Here is a 14,958-nt window from a genome sequence, read left to right as displayed (position 1 = left end):
ATGTGTTAATACCAAGTATATTGCAGTTTCTTTCATCGTGACCATTTCTGAACAAAATCAGCTAGAAAGATGATAGCTTCATCTTATTAGTAGAACTTTAAGTAAGAGCTCTAAACTTTCTTTCATATGCTTAGAAACTGTAAAGTGTTACAGAAAATTACTGGTGATTAATTAAATACTCAAGGAAAATATGCAGGAAAACACAGAAATTTAACCTATGAACATATCTCTTTACTAATCATACATCTGTAGATGCAATTAAATATGCACACATATCATATAATGTTAAATAATGACCAAAATGACTTTATGAAATACAATTCCTGATGGACTATTCAGTTATGCTTCTAACAAGAGGGGCCTAAGAGAACTGGGTCATCCAATGGATGTAATAGTTAGAAACTAGATTTAAATACAGTTTTAGATTCTGTTATCAGGAGATCTTTTAAAAACATTTTTTTATTTGAGTATAGTTAACATAGAATGTTACATTAGTTTCAGGTACACAACATAGTACTTCTCTATATGTCATGCTGTATTCACCACAAGTGTAGTGACCATCTGTCACCACACAATGCTATTACAACATTACTGACTGTATTCCCTATGATTTGCCATTCATTCCTGTGACTTATTCACTCCACACATAAGTGGAGGCCTGTAGCTCCTACTCTTCCTCACCCATTTTGGCCATCCCCCCAACCCCTTTCCCTTTGGCAACCAGCAGTTTGCTCTCTATATTTATAGGCCTATCAGGATGTTCTTAACAGCATTTAGGAAAATTATGGTCAGATCGGCTCAGTGCTTGATGGACATGCTTGGCATGTTCAAATCTGAAATACAGTCTTTTGTACAGGACTACTGAATAATTATGTGCAATTTGGATGACTCTAGGGAGCATGCTCAATACCCTGAATCAGTCTCCAACAATTACAGAGGCTTCCTAAGTCCTGGGTGGCAGACTCAAAATGCTCTGGGAGAAAGAGAAGAAACAGAAAATAGCTCAGTTCCTGCCTTCAAGAAGCTCAATCAGCAGTGAAAGTAATAAAAGTGCACATATAAAGGAAATAAATCCAATCGAGAAAACAAATTTTCAACAGTACTCCAAGTGGAGTGAAGTTAAACCTAAGGTTGAGTCAGGCTCTGAGGAAGAGAAAAGCACGTTGTGGCAGGAAGTGGGGCAGACTTTCAAGTGGGACAGTCCATTCAGGAGGAATGACATGTAACAGACAGAATGTGAAAATAAGCACAGCACATGTAGATTTGTTCAAGTTGAGTCAAGAGTCCATTTCATAGATGAGCAAGAGCAATGGTTGTGATGTTAATAGGAGAGTGACTCAAGATCTGGAAGCCAAGCAGAGACATGAAGACTTGACATATCTTTCAGTAGGAAATATTCTTTGTCATGATGCTAACATCCTCACCAGCAATAAGGTTTTAATTTTATCATCCTAAAACTATACTGACAAGAATATCTGAAATAAACATGACAGAAGAGTCACTAAGGCAGGAAGGTCAATCAGAATGACTGCTATTCAAATTGATGTTTGCCAGAATGAGAATAGTAGTTAATCAAACAGAAAAGGAGAGTAAATGAATGAGACACAGAGGAAAAGTATCTGCCTTATAGTCAAAAATTGAAGGAAAGGTAAGAATAAAGATTGCTAAAGAAATTCTGAGTGACTGTCTTCATATGCGACACTCAAATGCTATCTGAAAACGTATGGGTTTTTAAGAAATAAGTCAACTTATAAGAATTTCATAAACAGGTAAAAGGATCACATTCCTTTGTTCTCGCCAGGCCCTTTAAACAGCATCATTGCTAGTTTAAAGTAAGGAAATCTGAGAATGGAAAGGGATTTGAAATTGTATCTTGCTTTTTAAGGTCCTGTAACTAGCAAGAAGCAGAACCAAGATTCACATTTAGAACTGGCCTTAAATGAGGTCTTTATTCCATTAATAGAAAAGGCTATTAAAAATGAGCCCTATAAAGGGCGCCTGGGAGGCTCAGTGGGTTGAGGGTCCGACTTGGGCTCAAGTCATGATCTCATGGTTGGTGGGTTCAAGCTCCGCGTCAGGCTCTGTGCTGACGGCTTGGAGCCTGCTTTGGATTCTGTGTCTCCCTCTCTCTCTGCCCCTCCCCTGCTCTCTCTCTCTCTCTCTCTCAAAAATAAACATTAATTTTTTTTAAATGAGCCCTATAACCTGTAGTAGAGAAATTGGATGGGGTGATACAACCATTGTCAAATTTGGCTGAAGGAAGGAAGAAGTGACATGTACTCTATAACTGTCTTAGGTACTGTGTTAAGCAGCAAAACACCATCTACACACATACACATGCATACAAACAGACAATCACATCGATGCAAGTGTCATTCTCACAAGACCCTCATAAGGAAGTCATACCATTATCCCCAACTAACAGACTGTGAAACTGAGAACTTGAGAGATTAAGTGCTTAAGGAAATAAGAGCTACTCACTAGTAGGGCTATAACTCAAAATTCATGACCTTTTTACTCTTATCATGCTATCTGAATTTCTTCATTTGAAAACACAGACAATAACAACCAGAGAACTTTCTTGAGGGCTTCTTGAAATAATCAAATGACATGATATCCCTTAATCAACATGTTTTAGTAAGAGTGAAGTATTAATTAGACTTCACAGATAGTAGTTCTTTGTTTTCATCCAAGAGTAATAGAAACTTTGGCTAAATTTAAGAAAGAATACCCCAAGAATACCATAAATGACACTATATTACCGTTAGCTCTATTAGTCCTGAGTTTTCATTCCTAACTGTGTGAGGCTTTTGAGAGCAGGACAGCTCTTCGCTCAAATGAATACTTAGCACAGTGCTGCGTACACTGTTTATGTTAATAAATTTTCATTTTATGAATTAATGGATTGCTAAATAGTAGAGGCCTTCAAGGTATTTAAATTTCCAGACAGGAAATCTGTATAAGAAGACTAGAAATTCAACTGACCAGGGAAAGAACAAAGAAACCAAAAAAAAACAAACAACTTTAAAGGTAAATTACTACATTTCGTTTTCAAACAATCCTTTCTATTCTCCCTATTCTTTGATGCTAATACACATAGCCATTATGAAGATTTTCCCTGCACTCTGCAGCTGGTATTAGAAGATTCTGCCTGAAGTCTTGCTGTTTTCTGAGAGGTGAATAAGTAATCAACAGGGGTTAAAATCGGTTTTCATCCACACCCCACAGAGGTAACCACTCTTGTTCGAACCACAGGCTTGGCTTCACATCAAGCGCCTGTACTCCCTTATTTCCAAAGGAGTTCACTCTGTTTTGGTCCTTCCCTGGCCTGTGTGATCATAACCTCTGCAATGAGATCAAGTTACTTCCGTTTAAAATTCTTCAGTGACTCACCACTGTTTTTCAGAATAAAATCCAAATTCCTCTGAACAGCCTACAAGGTTACATATGATTTGCATCGTAACCTTCCTCTCCACTTGCTTCCCTTGCCACTCTCACTCCCCCTCCACTAAGGCTCCCAGCCCATCCCCACTCTGTCCCCCTGGCTTTGTACATCCTGCGCCCACTATTGGGGATAATGTCCCCTATTCTTCCACCTGGTGTTTGATGCATAGTAAAAATCCAATACGTGTCTTGTTAGGGTTGTTCATTTTTCTTTGAAAATCTCAGGGATGCATTAGGTGACAGTATATTAATTGCTGAGACTTAAAAATTCATACTAATTCTCTCTTAACACACACACACACACACACACACACACATACACACACACACACACACTTTTCACTTTTCCAAAGGACATGACTTATTCCTACCTCATGTTTCATCTGGAAGTTCTGCACAAGGTTGAGGTCAGTGAACATCCGAATTGTACACAGTGCCGTTTCTAGGTCAGACAGCTCAAAGTCACTGAAACTGAAGTCAGTAATTTTAAGTGTCTGAGCAGATGGTACAACAGCAGCCTTAGGTGAAGAGAGAAGAACAAAATGAAATAAAGCTGTTAATTTTATAAAGCAGCAGTGATTCACAAAGTTTTCTCACTTTACTACAGGGAAATAGTGCATTGTGTTTATTTTTTCTTTCTAATGTGTACTCTAGAAATCTTTTGGTATAGGAGCTACTTCTGTTTTTTGGTTTTGTTTTTCAAATGAATCACTGGGGGAGGGGTGGGTAACTAATATGGTTCCAGGAAGATTAGGTAGAGGAGAGACGGTGACTACCCTGAGGTTGTACCTACAATAATAAGCAAAACTAAGGACTCCAGTGATCTGGCCCGTTTATACCCACTTAGTCATTCAGCAGATATTTACTGAGTAATTATTCTGGACCTGTCCCAGTACTATGGGCTGGGAATCAAGTGGTGAGCAGGATAACGATAATGTTCTAAGTACTGAATTCTCAAGACAATCTTATTAAGTTGACACTCTAGCTCTATTTTTCAGGTACAGAAGCTTTAAGCACAAAGAGGCTAACTGCCTTGCCCATAATAGCCAGCTAGTTAAGGAATGGAGCCCAGCTTCGAATCCAGGCGAACTATCCTATTTTCAGATTTGACACCATCTCTACTAGAGACGAAGTCACCCAAACCTGATCATGAGTCGCCTAGAGTGCCTACTAAAAAACACCTCAGTGATTCTGACTCAGGAGATCTGGGATGGGTCTTGAGAAGCCAGTTTTGTTTTTTGGAGGAGGATCTGTTTTTTAATTAGTATCATTGGTTTTGATTCGATTATCATTTAATTGTAGTAAACACCCCTGAATTCTTCACATATACCTTGCTCTTTTTCACCTGCTTTTTGTACCTCTTGTTTCTCCGATAAAGTACCTACTCTCTTTAACTGATGGACTCCTTTAAGACACAGCTCCCATCCAAAAAAGGACTGGATGCCCTTCAGAGCAGACCCCACCTTGGGAATACCTGTTTAATTACAGGAAGTTCACTATAATGTAATTTCCCGTTTATCTGTCTCCTAAGTACAGTGGGATCTTTGTATCTGTACAGGACTGTATCTTTGTATCCACTGTGACTACTGATGGATACAGCTTTGGTATTTGTTGACATGAACATTTATTAAATGAGTGAGAGGGAAAAATTTTATTCCCTTCACTTTCTATGAGTCATAAGTTCCAGTTTTAAGGTCCCAAAACCTCCAAAGAGGGGGAAGCCCATTAACTTGAGTTGGAAAACTAGCCGACCTGGCAAATACATTCCAATCTGTTATACTATTTAAAAATTTGGGAGATTTTAACAACGACAGCAAAAAAGGATTTCTGGCTTCGGAAAAATCAGGCCATTCCGAGCCCCAATTCTCATGAAGCAACACTGGCCAAGGCCAGGGCACCTGGCTCCCTCAGACTGAGCAGAACTTTCAGGCTCGTCTCTTAGATTTCCTATCAGGCCCCTGTGGGCATCAGAACATGCAGGAACCCCATTCCTTCACCCCCTTGGCCATCCCCTCCCAGCACTTCAACTGCTTTAGCCAGATTGGACTGCAATCTACCTGATGAAAAGAGGCTTTAACTTGGTGCCAGGCAGAGAGAAGACAAATTAGGAAATCTGAACCCGATTTCTTCCCCTTAATGTCTTTTCCTCATCTCCCTCCAAACCCCTTACTTTTCCTATGAGTATCTAGGATATCACTACTCCACTTTACCTCCATCTTTTGGGAAGTAAAAAGATCAAAATAATAAAATCTCATGAAGCAATCCACAGCTTTCCCCAACCAATCTTGGGGTGCTAGCCCATTCTCCTGCTCGCTTGACCTTTATATTGTACTCATGTATACCAGGCATGTTTAAACTTTAAGTTAATGCCCCCCTCTTCATATTCCAAACTAAGAATTTTTTCCCAAGCCCAAAATTCACGAGAAAATATGCCTTCTGTTAAGTCAATTCCACAGGCTACTGCGTGGGCTGAAACAGGGGAAGAGAGGAGGATTTAAATGTTTAGATAAAGGGCTTCATTGTTTACACCGGCCTCCGACATCAGAGATTGGAGCAGTCAACTGGAGCGCAGCTCAGAAGTGTGGAGGTGGGAATAAGCCCACCTTTTAACTCGAGGCAGATTGCTGCTGTTCCCTTAAACAGACTGCACTCAACAAGAGAACAGATGTTTTTTCCTTAGGGCACCATTATTCTTATGGAAGAAGTTTTCTTTCTCTCCTTCCACAAAGGATACTCTAAAAGCTATGGGACAAAGGCAGCCAACACAGCTTGTGCCTCTCCCCTTGACACTCTAATTCCCAAACCCTCTAGTGAGAGAAAAGAATCTTTTGCTTGTTCTATCACACCACGTCACCGACTCAACCTTTCAGAGATGATCCAGTGGGGATGTATAAACATTTTCCTTCAGAACCTGGTGGTCAGTGATACATGGGTTCAGAATTCTCGGAACTGATTGCTAACAAGCCATAAGAAAGTTGGATGTCATTTATAGCCCTTGTAAACTGCTTCTTTGATCATCATAAGACAATTCAACTTTCCGTTTTTCTCGAAAGGTCTTGGGATAAAGGTGACTTTAGATAAAACATATTACCTGTAAATATTACTTCCCATTTTATAAAACAAAATATTCTACAGTTTACTAATAGCAGAGAATAGGGTTTGTGGTATTTCTGGGATAGGCTATGTTATATATAATTCTGGATTTTCACAATCGCTTCTTTTAGTGACACCTTATTTTGTTAAGTGACTTTAGGGGATAATATAACTTATTGCATCGTGGTATTGAAGACTAGCAGAAATAACATTTTTAAAAAGATTTTATAAAGCACATTTTATAAATGGGTATGTGTCTTCTGGTTGCATAATCCAATTCAACTATCATACCATCTAATCCCAACAAATACCAGTTATTCCTCTACATGGAAGCATAATGCCTGTGACTCCCCAGGCAACAGTGTTTAGATATTTTATTGCTTAATTCAAATATCGTTGAGCTCTTCTAGAGTTGGGAGTTTAATCTGTGTCAAAAATAACCAAATATGGAATGCAAAAAGTACACGAAGCCCAGTGGGTTAAAGATTCAATCTGGTAAAAAGGTCAATAGTATAATATCATTTTTCTTCTATAATTGGATCTGCCACTCAACCTAATGAAGAAACTAGGCTAGCTTTCATGACACTTTAGAGGGGATTCTTCATTTAAGTCACGTTTTTATGACTTCCTGTTTTTTATGACCCTCTTTTCTAAAGCTGTGGCTCTTTTTCACCATTTTTGCAAAATTTTTAAAAAACACAACAAACTTTGGCAGTGAAATTCACTAAGGGTGGAACGAAACACATCCTTGGGAGTAGGGCTGGATTGGGTTAAAGGAAGTAGTAGTATTCAGAATTTTTAAAATACTTTAATTTCTCTGCCATCGTTACTCAAAAGCAGTTGTTCTGAACACCATCTTGACGGATATGGAGCTAAATGTTAAACTGACCACCAGCTAACAAAATCCTAGATTAGCTACCACATTTGCATTTCAGCATTAGATAATGACCATGAAAAGAGGGGCTTTAAAGTGAAGCACATGGTAAAACAGTATGTTTGCTATTAAGGGGTTCTAGTCCCGATGTTCCACAGACTTTATCACCCTCAACAAGATGTTCAACCACTCTGTCAAATTCTCACCTATAAAATGAAGGGGCAGGGGTGGACTAGAGTGTCTCTAAGGTTTAATATTCTGAATTTATGGTATATTTATCTCTCTGGCCACAGGACTCCAGGACCTCTTATTGTCTTCTCTTTTGGAACCAGAAGCCACCCTGTATGGGGCACCTGAATCTTGCCACTGACCTTCCTGTACCAGGCTCAATCTCTCTCTCCGACCCTCTCATCATTTAAGGTAAATGGATGGATGCACCGTAGCTGTTGTGGCTATGTTGTGTTTTTCATGCTCGATTCCACATTCGTGTCACTGTCAGGCTTCTTGACACATGAGAGAAAGGAATCTTCCACAACTCCTGGCTAAACAGAGGACCACTCTCTGCATGAGTGTAGAGGACGATTAGACTGGGGATGTGGCAGCCTCTTTCCTTACTGTAGTAATGCTCTAAATGAAAATTTGAGTTTCCTGAATTCACCATGTTTTTTTTTTTTTTTTTTTTTTTTTTTTTGGTGGGGGGAGGAGGTCTATACTTTTGCCATTTGTTTTTAAGGTTGATTAATACTCTTTCTCACTTCCAGGCCTCTTTAACTGTTTTTCCTCCGCTTAGAATGCATCCCCCCAAGTTTTCATATAGCTAGTTCTTTTCTTATCCTTCCCACCTGCACCAGGGAAACATTCACTGGTACATCCCTTTGGGAGATACTATAGCCAGACTCCATCAGCATCTATTTCAACCTTCTACTGGTGAGCCTTCATTTTTTTGAAGAGTTTAGAAAACTCAAAAATATACTTCTCTGCTCCCTTTGTGGCCAGGGTTCTAGCTTAGTTTTGGTTTCTTCAGTGAACTACAGGCATACTTTGTTTTACTGCATTTTGCAGACATTGTGTTTGTCTGTTTTTTTGTTTTTTTTTTTTTCAACATTTATTTATTTTTGGGACAGAGAGAGACAGAGCATGAACGGGGGAGGGGCAGAGAGAGAGGGAGACACAGAATCGGAAACAGGCTCCAGGCTCTGAGCCATCAGCCCAGAGCCCGACGCGGGGCTCGAACTCACGTACCGCGAGATCGTGACCTGGCTGAAGTTGGACGCCTAACCGACTGCGCCACCCAGGCGCCCCTGTTTGTCTGTTTTTTTAAACAGTTGAAGATTAATGGCAACCCTGCATCGAGAAATCTGTCAGCACCATTTTTTCCTACAGCATCTGCTCTCTTCATGTCTCTGTGTCACATTTTGGTAATTTTCACAATATTTCAAACTTTCCCATTATTATTCTATGTGTTATAATGATCTGTGATACGTGATCTTTGATATTACTACTGTAATTGCTTTGGGGCACCACAAACTGTGCTCACATAAGATGGTAAACTTAGTCCATAAATGTGGTATGTGTTCTGACTGCTTCATCAGCCCGCTGTTCCACCATCTCTCTCTCTCTCCCTCTCCTCAGGCCTCCCTATTCCCCGAGACACAACAATATTGAAATGAGGTCAATTAATAACCCTGCAGTGCCCTCTAAGTGTTCAAGTGAAAGGATGAGCTGCACATCTCTCACTTGAATCGAAAGGTAGAAATGATTAAGCTTAGTGTGCAAGGTATGTCAAAAGCCACGGTAGGCCAAAAGCTAGGCTTCATGCTCTAGTTAGTCAAGTTGAGAATGAAAAGGAAAAGTTCTTGAAGGAAAGTAAAAGTGCTACTCCTGCGAAGGCACAAATGATAAGAAAGTGAAATAGCCTTCTTGTTGATATGGAGAAAGCGTTAGCGGTCTGGATGGAAGATCAAACCAGCCACAACATTACCTTAAATCAAAGCCTAACCCCAGAGCAAGACCTTAACTCTCTTCAGATCTTCTTCAGTGAAGAAGCTGCAGAAGAAAAGTCTGAAGCTGGCAGAGGTTGGCTCATGAGGTTTAAAGAAAGAAAATTCTTCATAACATCAAGTGCAAGGTGAAGCAGCAAGTGCTGATGTGGAAGCTGCAGGAAGTTCTCCAGAAGATCTAGTGAAGATAATTAATGAAGGTGGCTACACTAAACAACAGGTTTCCAATAGAGAGGAAGCACCTTCTATTGGAAGAAGATGCCATGTAGGACTTTCACAGCTAGAGACCAGTTATTTGCAAATATCTTCTTCCATTCAGTAGGCTGCCTTTTTGTTTTGGTTTTGTTATGTAAAACCGTTCTTGTTTGATATAGTCCCACTTGTTTATTTTTGCTTTTGTTGCCCTTGCCTGAGGAGACAGATGATGTCAGAGTTTATTGCCTATGTTTTCTTCTAAGAGTCTTATGGTTTCCACTATGACCTTTAAGTCTTTAATCTATTTTGAGTTTATTTTTGTATATAGTATAAGTGGCCCAGTTTCATTCTTTTGCACGTAGCTGTCCAGTTTTCTCAACACCATTTACTGAAGAGACTGTCTTTTAACCGTTGTCTATTCTTACCTTCTTTGTTGAAGACTAATTAACCATAGGTCAATACATTGATTGACCTCCTGACCTCAAACCTCCTGACCACAGATTTCTGCACTCTTTAGTCAGTTGCATTGGTCTATGTGTCTGTTTTTGTGCCAGTAGTAAACTGTTTTGATTACTCAGCTTTGTAGTATAGTCTGAAAACAGCAAGCGTGATTCCTCCAGCTTTGCTCTTCTTTCTCAAGGTTGCTTTGGTTATTGGGGGGCTTTTGTGGTACCATGCAAATGTTAGAATTAGTTGTTTGAGTTCTGTAAAAAATGCCATTGGGGGTGACTGGGTGCCTCAGTCGGTTAAGCGTCCGACTCTTTCACTCATCTCTAGGAATTTTTTTCTTTCCTCTTTGATTTGTTCACTGACCCATTGGTTGTTTAGTAGCATATTGAGTAGCCTCCATGTGTCTGTATTTTTTCCACTTTTCTTCTTGTAATTCATTTCTAGCTCATACAGTTGTGGTTGGAAAAGACACTTGATAACCCTCTTGTTGGAGTGATCCCTTTATCATTATGTCATGTCTTTCTTTTTCCTGTTACAATCTTTGTTTTAAAGTCTATTTTGCTTTTTTTTTTTTTTTGCTTCTATCTGCATGAAATATCTTTTTCCATTCCTTCATTTTCAGTCTATGTGTGCTTTTATTTTTTTAGAGAGAAAGAGCAGGGGAGGGGCAGAGGGACAGAGAGAGAATCTTAAGCATGCTCCATGCTCAGCAGAGAGCCTGATGCAGGGCTCAATCTCACCACCCTGGGATCGTGACCTGAGCTGAAATCAAGACTTGAATGCTTAACTGATTGAGCCACCCAGGCACCCCTGTGTGTGTTTTTACATTTCAAGTGAGTCTCTGTAGGTAATGTATAAGTTGGTCTTTTTTTTAATCTATTCAGCCACCCTATTTCTTTTGATGGGAGCATTTAGTCTATTTACATTTAATTACTGACAGATATGTAGATATGTACTTCTTGCCATTTTGTTGATTGTTTTCTGGTTGTTTTTGTAGTTCTCTGTTCCTTTTTCTCTTGCTTTCTTCCCGTATGATTTTGTGACTGTCTTTAGGGTCATGTTTTTATTCCTTACTCTCAATTTTTTGTATATCTATTGTAGGCATTTCATTTGTGGTTACCATAAAGTTCATATATAACTTCCTAGGTATATACCAGTCTGTATTAAGTTGATGGTCACTAAATTTCAAGCACATTCTAAAGCATTAGATTTTCATTCTACCCAATACATTTTTTGACATCATATTTTACACATATTTTGTGTATTCTTTGAATAATTATTGTAGATATAGAAAATTTTTATTACTTTTGTCTTTTAAACTCCATAATAGTTATATAAGTGGTTGACCTAGTACCTTTACTATATCTTTACCTATACCAGTGAGATTTTTTAAAATAATTTTCTTATTGCTAATTATGGCTTTTCCTTTTCCATTTAATGAAGTATCTTTTAAAGTTTCTTGTAAGGTCAGTTTAGTGGTGATAAACTCCTTTAGCTTTTGCTTATTGAGGAATCTCCTTATCTCGCCTTCAATGCTGAATGATAACCTTGCCAGGTAGAATATTATTGTTGTTGTTTTCCTTTCAGCAGTTTGAATATATCATACCACTCCCTCTGGCCTATAAAGTTTCTGCTGAAATATCAGCTGATAATTTTATAGGGGCTCCCTTGTATGTAACTAGTTGTTTTTCTCTTGCTGCTTTTAAGATTATCTCTTTAACTTCAGACATCTTGATTATAATGTGTCTTGGTATGGGTGTCTTTGGGTTCATCTTTTTGGGGCTCTCTGTGCTTCCTGGAGTTGAGTGTTTTCTTCCTTCACCAGGTTAGGGAAGTTTTGTGGCATTATTTCTTCAAGCAGGTTTTCTGTCCCTCTCTCTCTCTCTTCACCTTCTGGAACCCCTATAATGTGAGTGTTAGTATGCTTAATGTTGTCCCTTAAACTATTGTCACTTTTAAAAATTTTCTTTTCTTTTTGTTCTCATTGGGTGATTCTCCCCTACCCCTACCCTAATCTTAGAGAATCTGCACTTCTGCATCTTCTGCATCTGCTGTTGATTCTAGCTTTTCATTTCAGTTCTTGTATTCTTCAGCTGATTGGCTCTCTTTTGTATTTTCTGTCTCTCTGTTGAAGTTCTCATTGTATTCAACCATTCTTCTCCCAAGATCAATAAGCATCATTATGACCATTTCTTTGAACTTCTTATCTGGTGGATTGTTTATTTCATTTATTTGTTCTCTGCAGTTTTGTCTTGTTCTTTCATTTGGAACATGTTTTTCTGTCTCTTCATTTTGCCCCCTGACTCTCTGTGTTTGCTTCTATATATTGAGTAGATCAGTTATGTCTCCTTGTCTCAAAGGAGTAGCTCTATATAGAAACTATCCTGTGGGGCCCTGTAGTGGAAACTCTCCTGGTTACCTATCCCAGCCAACACCACCCTCTGGGTGTGGCAGGGTGGAGGGCCAATCACTGGTTGTGGTGGGGTGAGGTTACCTGGGGCAGTGCCACTGTCACCAAGGCCACCCATCAGGTGTGGTGAGGCAGACAGCCACTTGAGAGGAGCACTGGCCAGAGCTGGTGGGTTGGGTGAGGCAATTTGCAGGGAAATGCCAGGGTAGGGCAAGCAGTGCTAGCACTGTAGATGGATGGTGTCAGACACAGCACCTGCTAGATAGGGCAGCTACTCAGGACAAGTAGGTAGAAGGGGAGTGAAAAAAAAAAATGGCATTCACAGTACTTCTATCCCTGGATAAAGTTCCAACAGATCCCAAATTAGTTCTGTGCCCTAAATTTAGTCAATTAAATTAGTCAATGAATCTCATTCACATGTAACACAGGTACTTTTCAAACTCTTGCCTCTGCTCTGGGACTCAGAGCAAGTGAGACTGTGCACATGCCCTTTATGAGTGGAGTCTTGATTTCCTGCTGTCTTCTGGCTCTCCTGGACTTAAGCCCCACTGGTTTTCAAAGCCAGATGTTATGGGAGCTCATCTTCCCAGTGCAGGTTTCCTGGGTCAGAGAACCCAATGTGAGTACTGGATCCCTGTTCCTCAGAGAGGGCCTTTGCAGTCATGATATCCTCCCATTTGCTGCCATGCTGGGGAGGTGTGAGTCCTGAGTTTAGTAGACTGTCTCTGCCTCTTTGCCACTCCTGGTCATCTTGATGCGACTATTTCTTTATATCCTTAGTTGTGTAAAATCTTAGGTCTGCTAGTCTTCAAGTTGTTCTTGGAGATAGTTGTTTTTAAACAAAAACAATTTTTTGTTTTGAGAGACAGAATGTGAGCGGGAGAAGGGCAGAGAGAGGGAGTCACAGATTCCACAGTGGGCTTCTGGCTCTGAGCTGTCAGCACAGAGCCTGACGTGGGGATTGAGCTCACAAACCATGAGATCATGACCTGAGCCGAAGTCAGATACTTAATCGACTGAGCCACCCAGGCACCCTGATAAGTTGTTTTATATGTAGTTGTAGTTTTGGTATGTCCATGGGAGGCAGTGAGCTCTGGATCTTGATTGCAAATCTAAACATTCTATTTCTTGAAGCATTAATGTAGCCAAAACCTAGATTCAATCTTACCTTGCAGGTTGCTGAATTACAGTGTAGTATGAAATCACAGACTTGCCACATCTCTTATGTGAATTACTACATATACCTCAGACCATTCTAGATATTCTAGAATGTCTCTATATTATATAATTTCACAATGCCCTACACTTTAAAGTTATAGCCTTTTTTCTGATTATAATCATATAATATTGTATAATTATGTTATACATACAGTCCTTCACTATTCAAGTTCGAAGAGGGTAGAGACTTATTTATTGTTATGTGGAGCCCACATCGAGTAGGAGGTAAGTATAAATGTGTGAATGAAAATCTTTTTGATATCATCAAGCACCTAACCAGTTCTCCATAATATTTAATTTAATTTAATTTAATTTAATTTAATTTAATTTAATTTGGCAAAGAGTTATAATACAAATGTTAACATCAATAATGAACCATGCTGTGTCAGAAACAACAGATATTATAGAATATGCTTTCTTACCCTATAGTTCAATTATGAATTTTATTTGCTTTAAAAATTTTTTAATATAGTTGAATTCTTTTCATCTGCACAATAAATATTTCATTACTATAGTTTTTTAACAATCAACTTCAGCTTGTCTTAAGTCTCATTAAAGTTTGATTCATTCACTTCCAAGAACACTGGAAACTCATGATGGGAAAGCGATGACCAATATCCTAGCAACTCTGGCAAGAAGTTACTCAAAATGGTCAATTCTAGATTACTGCCCTCGTGTAGAAAACTGTTTAAACTTTAAACAAAGGTTTACACTTGCTCTTACAACACATGGTACATTTTTCTTCCAGATAGTCCACCTACCTCTTCCACTTAGACTAATTTAAAAAATGAGTGTATACTTCATTGAAGTGCACATTATTAGAAGGGCTGAGGCAAAAAGACTTGGAACATGACAAGGTACATCAAAATCTTGATGCTGCTACTACTAGACTGAGAACTGATTTTCCTCCCACTGTTACCACTACTAACAACTAATACTTCCTGGGCACACAGGTACCAGGAACTCCACTCACAACTCTGCAGGGTAAATTCTTCTATTATCCTCTTTTTATACATAAAGAATCTGAGACACGGAGAAGTCACAGATTTGCCTGAGATCATGGAGCTGGAAGTTGAACCTGGTTTCTCTCTAGCCCTATGCTTCTTTATGTATTTCATCAACTATTACGTTATTTCTAGTTTCATAATCATTTTAAGAAGAAAGAAAGCAAAATCTTATTGGATGCTGAAGGAGTTTGGGTTATGTTATTTCAGGCTAGATTATAGGCTCTCTAAAACTTTAGATTTTCCAGAATCTACTGATTGATTCATTCA

The 14,958-nt window shown here is 39.0% G+C and overlaps 1 protein-coding gene and 1 long non-coding RNA gene across 15 annotated transcripts in view; one reads left to right on the top strand and one right to left on the bottom strand.

Moving 5' to 3' along the window:
• LOC121030453 (uncharacterized) overlaps positions 1–9,796 on the top strand; it is a 73,063-nt gene extending 63,267 nt beyond the window's left edge. For 6 of the 10 annotated variants that reach the window (XR_005790215.1, XR_005790210.1, XR_005790221.1 and 3 more), the window contains 2 exons: positions 7,705–8,480; positions 8,707–9,796. This is a non-coding gene — a long non-coding RNA (uncharacterized LOC121030453). The remainder of the gene's footprint in view (positions 1–7,704; positions 8,481–8,706) is intronic. The other 4 variants (XR_005790241.1, XR_005790217.1, XR_005790229.1 and 1 more) reach the window with 4 other exon arrangements.
• PDE5A (phosphodiesterase 5A) overlaps positions 1–14,958 on the bottom strand; it is a 142,856-nt gene that overhangs the window by 33,151 nt on the left and 94,747 nt on the right. For 4 of the 5 annotated variants that reach the window (XM_040474869.1, XM_040474841.1, XM_040474860.1 and 1 more), the window contains exon 12: positions 3,816–3,962. The exons of the other annotated variant lie outside the window; for it this stretch is intronic. In XM_040474869.1, coding sequence (XP_040330803.1) covers positions 3,816–3,962 — 147 coding nt within the window. The remainder of the gene's footprint in view (positions 1–3,815; positions 3,963–14,958) is intronic. 5 annotated transcript variants of the gene reach the window in all.

This window comes from Herpailurus yagouaroundi, unplaced genomic scaffold (genome assembly GCF_014898765.1).
Source record: "Herpailurus yagouaroundi ecotype Mexico unplaced genomic scaffold, PumYag 28, whole genome shotgun sequence".
Taxonomy (NCBI): Eukaryota; Metazoa; Chordata; class Mammalia; order Carnivora; family Felidae; genus Herpailurus; species Herpailurus yagouaroundi.
Note: the sequence above shows the minus strand (reverse complement) of the source record. Positions and strands in the feature narration are given on the sequence as shown.